At 41.5% G+C, this 9,218-nt stretch overlaps 1 protein-coding gene across 1 annotated transcript; it reads left to right on the top strand.

The window, feature by feature from the left end:
• Positions 1-796: 796 nt before the first annotated feature.
• On the top strand, positions 797-8,732 carry LOC138666225 (olfactory receptor 8D1-like). Its single transcript, XM_069754460.1, has 2 exons — positions 797-877; positions 7,730-8,732. Exon 2 carries the CDS (start codon positions 7,806-7,808, stop codon positions 8,730-8,732), a length of 927 nt encoding a protein of 308 aa, XP_069610561.1. The 5' UTR covers positions 797-877; positions 7,730-7,805.
• Positions 8,733-9,218: the final 486 nt, after the last annotated feature.

The raw sequence follows: 9,218 nt of genomic DNA on the forward strand, positions 1-9,218 counted from the left end.
TTTGAAATACAGTTAGAAATCTATATGTGCATGTGCACTTTATGTATTGCGTTCTGACCATAAGCAGCGCTGGCTTCTCCCCTCTTTTGCTTTGATATTTGTATGTGGCTTACCACCACTGTTGCCGGGCGTGCTGGGTTATGTATGCAATTCTTTCTGTGTTCACTGTGATTGGTAGGCTCCTGTACACACATACAGCAGTCCTGCCCTGCCTTAGGCTCTGTTTAATTGTGCACCTGTGTCTCACCCTGTCTCACCCTTTTTCTGTGGTGCTGGTTGGGCAGTGTGGAGGTTAGACCTGAAATGTCTATGTCTGGACCTGGTCAACCTTTATCTGCGTTTGCCCTTTCTGGTGCCATGGGAGTGATTCAGAAACACTTCAGGTACAGCTTGCATTTAATGTGGTCTTGCTTTTAATACATTTAGGAGGCCTATATGGTACAGCAAATATAAAAAATGTAGAGTAGGACTGCCCCATTATGACAATGCCTTGACGTGGTGGGGTGGCTCAAAGAATTGATCAATTGTTTGCTAAATGTCTCATTTTGAAATACAGTTAGAAATCAATATGTGCACGTGCACTTTATGTATTGCGTTCTGACCATAACCAGTGCTGGCTTCTCCCTCTTTTGCTTTGTATTAAAATTGCATTTAAAAAAATTGCTAGCGTCTAATAAGCACTAATGTGTTACATCAGGTCTTTCTGTCTCTGTGGATTTGTTCCCAGATGTGCAGAGACACTATTAATATAATTGTTTGATACACGATATGCAGAGATTTCTTCATCCTTTACATCTGCTTCATCACAACAGTATTTCTATTTGTTGTATAGGCTACCGTATTTAAAACTCTGACTCCGCTTATTTTCTATATTCAAGTAAGTTTAGGTCCATTGCAAAACTTACATTTGATATCTGCATACTATTTTTTTTTCCAGCTTTACACCAAATATACATTTTATGACTTATGATAGAGGAAAAATAAATTACTGATGACGAGGAAAAAGCTAACATATTAAACACCTTCTTCTCCACGGTATTCACGGTGGAAAATGAAATGCTAGGTGAAATCCCAAGAAACAATGAAAACCCTATCTTAAGGGTCACCAATCTAACCCAAGAAGAGGTGCGAAACCGGCTAAATAAGATTAAAATAGATAAATCTCCGGGTCCGGATGGCATACACCCACGAGTACTAAGGGAACTAAGTAATGTAATAGATAAACCATTATTTCTTATTTTTAGGGACTCTATAGCGACAGGGTCTGTTCCGCAGGACTGGCGCATAGCAAATGTGGTGCCAATATTCAAAAAGGGCTCTAAAAGTGAACCTGGAAATTATAGGCCAGTAAGTCTAACCTCTATTGTTGGTAAAATATTTGAAGGGTTTCTGAGGGATGTTATTCTGGATTATCTCAATGAGAATAACTGTTTAACTCCATATCAGCATGGGTTTATGAGAAATCTCTCCTGTCAAACCAATCTAATCAGTTTTTATGAAGAGGTAAGCTATAGGCTGGACCACGGTGAGTCATTGGATGTGGTATATCTCGATTTTTCCAAAGCGTTTGATACCGTGCCGCACAAGAGGTTGGTACACAAAATGAGAATGCTTGGTCTGGGGGAAAATGTGTGTAAATGGGTTAGTAACTGGCTTAGTGATAGAAAGCAGAGGGTGGTTATAAATGGTATAGTCTCTAACTGGGTCGCTGTGACCAGTGGGGTACCGCAGGGGTCAGTATTGGGACCTGTTCTCTTCAACATATTCATTAATGATCTGGTAGAAGGTTTACACAGTAAAATATTGATATTTGCAGATGATACAAAACTATGTAAATCAGTTAATACAAGAGAAGATAGTATTCTGCTACAGATGGATCTGGATAAGTTAGAAACTTGGGCTGAAAGGTGGCAGATGAGGTTTAACAATGATAAATGTAAGGTTATACACATGGGAAGAAGGAATCAATATCACCATTACACACTGAATGGGAAACCACTGGGTAAATCTGACAGGGAGAAGGACTTGGGGATCCTAGTTAATGATAAACTTACCTGGAGCAGCCAGTGCCAGGCAGCAGCTGCCAAGGCAAACAGGATCATGGGGTGCATTAAAAGAGGTCTGGATACACATGATGAGAGCATTATACTGCCTCTGTACAAATCCCTAGTTAGACCGCACATGGAGTACTGTGTCCAGTTTTGGGCACCGGTGCTCAGGAAGGATATAATGGAACTAGAGAGAGTACAAAGGAGGGCAACAAAATTAATAAAGGGGATGGGAGAACTACAATACCCAGATAGATTAGCGAAATTAGGATTATTTAGTCTAGAAAAAAAGACGACTGAGGGGCGATCTAATAACCATGTATAAGTATATAAGGGGACAATACAAATATCTCGCTGAGGATCTGTTTATACCAAGGAAGGTGACGGGCACAAGGGGGTATTCTTTGCGTCTGGAGGAGAGAAGGTTTTTCCACCAACATAGAAGAGGATTCTTTACTGTTAGGGCAGTGAGAATCTGGAATTGCTTGCCTGAGGAGGTGGTGATGGCGAACTCAGTCGAGGGGTTCAAGAGAGGCCTGGATGTCTTCCTGGAGCAGAACAATATTGTATCATACAATTATTAGGTTCTGTAGAAGGACGTAGATCTGGGGATTTATTATGATGGAATATAGGCTGAACTGGATGGACAAATGTCTTTTTTCGGCCTTACTAACTATGAACTATGAACTATGAACTACTGCTTAATATTAAATTGTATGTTCTTGGACGTTCTTGTTTTTTCATTCTTTTCTTCCAAAAGCCAATAACATTTTTACATTCATTTTGCTGTATAAAAGCTTGTTGTTTAAGTTGGACAAATAAATAAGATCATTTAGCTTATCATATAATATTTTGTAAAAGGTAAAGATAAAATAAAAATAAAAAAACAGTAATTTTACTGATCTCTTTTGGGCTTTGTTTTTATGACAATCACCGTGAGATTAAAATGTTAAAAGTTTATATACTTTACTCCATTAGCATTCCTAACAACATATACCTATCTATATCACCTGCGGCTTAATAATATTCTTATTCAAGCAAAGAATTGCAAAAAATATATACTTAGAAAACTATTCCTACAAAATGACAATACAGGCTAAAAAAAATCTTATATACATAAGGTTGATAAACACATAAAACCAAGGATTAGCCAACCTGTTCACAGACAGCAAGTTTCCAAAGGTAGATTTGGTCATAGTATCCAAAGTGTGTAATCTACGGAATGTACGTGGATGATGCCCTGGCCGATAGCACGTTCCCCAAATACCATCCTTTCAAAAATGGAGTTGTCGGTTCCTGTGAGATGTGAGATCTATTTCTAAGAAGCTCACTCTCCTTTATCAGGGATAGTTCCGTAGTTGAAGTGACATCACACTGAACCCTACAACTCCATTGTTTAGAGGACAACATTTGGGGAAAGTGCTACCGGCCGGGGCACCATCCGCATACATTCTGCAGCGCCTCAGAGATCTGGTCTTTGCAGTATGACACTCTGCCACTAAGGGGAGTGATGGTAAGTCTGATGGCACTGAAGGAATTCTACTGACCAGGTATCACCAGCACACATTACACTTCACACTCCGGCCACTAGGGGGAGAAAAAGGCTTTATTTATTGGGCCACTCCTCACACTGGTAAAACTAGGGGTTAAATAGGAAGTTAGTCAAAAGTTGACTGGGTTGGATTCAGGCAACATCCCGTGGCAGGGGGTGTTGCAGGGAGAAGACACAGGGGGGTCCCTTTCAGGCGTGGGAACCTGGCAGGCACCTAGTGACCAGAATAGAACGTTACGGAACCGCGCCTGCACACCCCGTGGCGGTATCCTAAGAGAGAGACACGAAGGGAAGGATATTGTGAGACAGTGAGAAATGAGATCAAGCACAAAGGAGAGCCAGTAGGAGTCGTGCCGTGAGACCGAGGCAACATCCTACTGAGGCGTGTAGCCGGTGGCTGGAACACCGAGGGAGTAACTGACTCTAAGCCTTACTTCAAACTCCGCAGGACAGTTAATTATAGGTTGGCTGTCTCACCTAAACACCTACGAAGACATAGAGGGCAACAGTGGGAGAGGGGCGTCTCTAGGGTCCCGGAAGACCTCCAGGCCTTCCCATCATACGGGTGCGTCCTAGCCATAACATACCTGGGGGACGTTGAACTAGAAACATCTGGAACACATTAGAAAGAACGAACGAACGAGAACAGAAGTTGTGAGGACTATTCCGACTGCTCAGCAGGGTAGCACTACAACACACAGGCGCTATTGGTAAGCAACGATTTCCTCCTGCAAAGGCAATTCTGGAAGTGCCCATCAGACCGGCCGGTCTCAGACAGCCCTGTTAAGCGTGCTCTGGATTGCGGATCCTGAAGTCTTCAGTAAAGAGGTAAAGAGACTGCAACCTTGTGTCCTCGTTATTGCCCGCACCTCACACCATCACCATCTACCTTACTGGGAAGCCCTGGGGACATACTTCACCTGTGGGAAGGTATACCATCCAGCTGCCATTCCATCACCGCAGCGGACCCCACAGCAGCGTCGGTCACCCTGATCGAACACCACAGGTAGCGTCACAAATCCCCGATAGACTGCACCACCTTTATTGGACGCCCCTTAGCAGGGTCGCGGACTGGGTCTAGCCACCATGACAGCTTCTGAACCGAACCAGAGAGGCCCGGTACCGAGAACGCATGGCCCTGTGTCTGGGGGCGCTCCAATTCCATGGACTTGTACCGCAGATACATGTGAATGCGTCTTCCCATTTTGTGGCCCATCACTGCTTCTGGGCTTCTTTAGTAGAGTGACCTTTAAATTTATCGGTACCATTTGGACAAGCATGCAGCTTATTATTCCATTTTTGGGGATGTAACATGACCAAAAATAGAGGTTGATTTATAATCAAATTTATACTTTTCTTTGGTTAAAAATTAGCCTTGAAATTCATTCTAAAGTAAAGGTATAGTTGTGACGGACCCTGTTTACTCTTTCTGCAGTCTGTTACGGACAGTGATTTAAAATAGCAAAAACAGACAAAAAAATGTTATGAAACTGTATTGGGAAAATTATTTTTAGTCACAAGTACAGTGGGGCAAAAAAGTATTTAGTCAGTCAGCAATAGTGCAAGTTCCGCCACTTAAAAAGATGAGAGGCGTCTGTAATTTACATCATAGGTAGACCTCAACTATGGGAGACAAACTGAGAAAAAAAAATCCAGAAAATCACATTGTCTGTTTTTTTAACATTTTATTTGCATATTATGGTGGAAAATAAGTATTTGGTCAGAAACAAAATTTCATCTCAATGCTTTGTAATATATCCTTTGTTGGCAATGACAGAGGTCAAACGTTTTCTGTAAGTCTTCACAAGGTTGCCACACACTGTTGTTGGTATGTTGGCCCATTCCTCCATGCAGATCTCCTCTAGAGCAGTGATGTTTTTGGCTTTTCGCTTGGCAACACGGACTTTCAACTCCCTCCAAAGGTTTTCTATAGGGTTGAGATCTGGAGACTGGCTAGGCCAATCCAGGACCTTGAAATGCTTCTTACGAAGCCACTCCTTCGTTGCCCTGGCGGTGTGCTTTGGATCATTGTCATGTTGAAAGACCCAGCCACGTTTCATCTTCAATGCCCTTGCTGATGGAAGGAGGTTTGCACTCAAAATCTCACGATACATGGCCCCATTCATTCTTTCATGTACCCGGATCAGTCGTCCTGGCCCCTTTGCAGAGAAACAGCCCCAAAGCATGATGTTTCCACCACCATGCTTTACAGTAGGTATGGTGTTTGATGGATGCAACTCAGTATTCTTTTTCCTCCAAACACGACAAGTTGTGTTTCTACCAAACAGTTCCAGTTTGGTTTCATCAGACCATAGGACATTCTCCCAAAACTCCTCTGGATCATCCAAATGCTCTCTAGCAAACTTCAGACGGGCCCGGACATGTACTGGCTTAAGCAGTGGGACACGTCTGGCACTGCAGGATCTGAGTCCATGGTGGCGTAATGTGTTACTTATGGTAGGCCTTGTTACATTGGTCCCAGCTCTCTGCAGTTCATTCACTAGGTCCCCCCGCGTGGTTCTGGGATTTTTGCTCACCGTTCTTTCGATCATTCTGACCCCACGGGGTGGGATTTTGCATGGAGCCCCAGATCGAGGGAGATTATCAGTGGTCTTGTATGTCTTCCATTTTCTAATTATTGCTCCCACTGTTGATTTCTTCACTCCAAGCTGGTTGGCTATTGCAGATTCAGTCTTCCCAGCCTGGTGCAGGGCTACAATTTTGTTTCTGGTGTCCTTTGACAGCTCTTTGGTCTTCACCTTAGTGGAGTTTGGAGTCAGACTGTTTGAGGGTGTGCACAGGTGTCTTTTTATACTGATAACAAGTTTAAACAGGTGCCATTACTACAGGTAATGAGTGGAGGAAAGAGGAGACTCTTAAAGAAGAAGTTACAGGTCTGTGAGAGCCAGAAATCTTGATTGTTTGTTTCTGACCAAATACTTATTTTCCACCATAATATGCAAATAAAATGTTAAAAAAACAGACAATGTGATTTTCTGGATTTTTTTTTCTCAGTTTGTCTCCCATAGTTGAGGTCTACCTATGATGTAAATTACAGACGCCTCTCATCTTTTTAAGTGGTGGAACTTGCACTATTGCTGACTGACTAAATACTTTTTTGCCCCACTGTATATAAGTACAAATTTGTATATAAGCAAGAACTTGCATGTAAGGCGTGAATATCTTTAAATATGTTGGTTAATGTATTGGGTGCTAATTCGAGATGGTGCGAATGTGTTTGCGCATCCCAATTCATTGACTATGGCAGTGGTCTGTGGCTTCAGCATAGGAACAGGAGAACTGCCTTTTATCTGCCAACATCTGTGGCTCTTCTTTTTTATTTGCAACAATGGCATTGTGCCACAACATTGAGGAGACGCCAGATCGGCTAATAAAAAGAAGAGCCACTGATGTCTGCAGGTAGGAGGCAATTCTTCCGCTACCCTTGAAGCCACAGATCACAAACTATGGCCGATGGAATGGGAAGTGTGATTCTAGGGCTGGTATATGCTACCAATAATATATAGATTGCTCTATAATAATCAAGCACTCGAAGCGCTCCATCATTAGAAAAATAAAAAAGTTACAGGTCTAAAAATATGTTCAAACAAATAAAAAAATAATTTTTGTCTCCACTACCCCCAGTTACAATGCAACTGCATGGGGCTGTCAAAATATGCACTTGCCTTTTCCCAGGGGCCCCTTTGAGAATGAATGGGGCAGTGGTGGCTCAATTCTGAATGAGGATAATGGGGATAAAAATTACTCGATCCACCAATCAGTGAGGGTCCCAGCATCTATCAATAGGTGGTAACTTACTTTCACTGGACCACACCTTTAAGGATGCACTGTTCTTTGGTGGTCTACTGGTGGGCCTTTGGCACCACAGTCTAATACCGATACCAATAACTGTACCAGCAACAAAATATCCCCAATAATATTGCCAATAACACAGTGCATCCCATTAATGCAAGCTGCTCCTCTTCTCTCTGACGTGGAAGGTGTGTGAATTCCATCAGGTTGGAGACCACTAGAAATGGCATTAAAACAAATCGTAACTACATTATTTATTAAAAAAAAAATACAAAAAGACTATAACAAAATATTGCCTGTTTTTTTCATATTCTAGAGATGTGCAACATTATTGAAATGTATTAAAAACAGTAACTAAAATAATTCTAAAGTATTTAATTACATCTCATATTATGGATCTGAACAACACCTCCGAGAAGACCTATTTTATTATTAAAGGTATGTCAGATATCCCCAAACTACAGCTTCCATTCTTCCTTATGATGCTCCTTATTTATCTCATGACTCTTGCTGGTAACATGACAATTCTTCTTCTGGTCACCCTTGATCATCATCTCTATACTCCTATGTACTTCTTTCTAGGGAACTTATCCACACTGGACATGTCCTGCTCCACTGTAGCTCTAAATCAAGCTCTTATTTCGTTCCTAACGGGAGACAAAACCATCTCGTTTGGTAGATGTTTTGCACAAATTTTTTTATTCGTGTCATTCACTTGTGATGAACTGTTGATTTTGACGGCTATGAGCTATGACCGCTACGTGGCCATCTGCAACCCTCTACGATACAATGAGGTTATGAACAGCACAACCTGTTTTCTTCTGGCCGGTGCCTCTTGGATCATGGGTTCTATAAATATCATACCATGCCTCTTGGAAATATCCTCATTCACATGCTACACGTCATTGGAAGTCAACCATTTCTTCTGTGATCCTATACCTGTCATGAAACTTACTTGTAACGACACAACTCTTTTGCAGCTCTACATAATTATTGAAGGAGTATTACTTGCCGGTTTTACCCCTTTCGTCCTCACTTTTATATCCTATGCTTTTATCATTAGTAGCATACTGAGGATACGGTCTAGTACCGGCAGACGTAAAGCCTTCTACACGTGTTCCTCACACCTGACCGTTGTCACCCTCCTTTATGGCACTCTGTCTTACCAATATTTCCGACCCATTTCATCAGTCAGCTTAGAGTCCAATAAACTCTCCTCATTGTTTAATACAGCTGCAGTCCCAATATTAAACCCCCTAATCTACAGCTTGAAAAACAAGGATGTGATAGCGGCAATGAGAAGGTTATGCTATTTTTAGACCAAGAAAGGAGAAGTAGAAAATAAAAAGTAGATTACCCGAAAGGAGCTGATTGTTATAACATATATTACTTTTGCTATTTTCTAAAAGTATAGGAAGAACATAAAACTAAGAACATACTGTAAGATGTCAATCTCTAGAGCTAAAGAAATGACATTTGTGTGTGTGAAGAATATCGCGTAACGTTGATGTGTAGCTAGGAAACTGTTAGTGAGATGGAACAGAGTACATGGGCTTCCGTCAAGTATCAGAGTTATTGTCCACCTTTTTGATGGCGAGAGTAACATGACATTCAGTGCTACGTGTTTGTGGGAGGTTTTTCAGTCAAATTTGATGGAATCTTTCTACGTAGCCTCCAATACAGATCTGAGCATGAAAGCAAAAAAAGGTAGCAAATTTACAAAAAAAGAAAAAAATTACAGTTACAGCACAATAGAGGCCAGTGAAAATACTGATAAACAGCCATTCATACAACTGCTATTTGTG

This window comes from Ranitomeya imitator, chromosome 2 (assembly GCF_032444005.1).
Source record: "Ranitomeya imitator isolate aRanImi1 chromosome 2, aRanImi1.pri, whole genome shotgun sequence".
Lineage (NCBI taxonomy): Eukaryota > Metazoa > Chordata > Amphibia > Anura > Dendrobatidae > Ranitomeya > Ranitomeya imitator.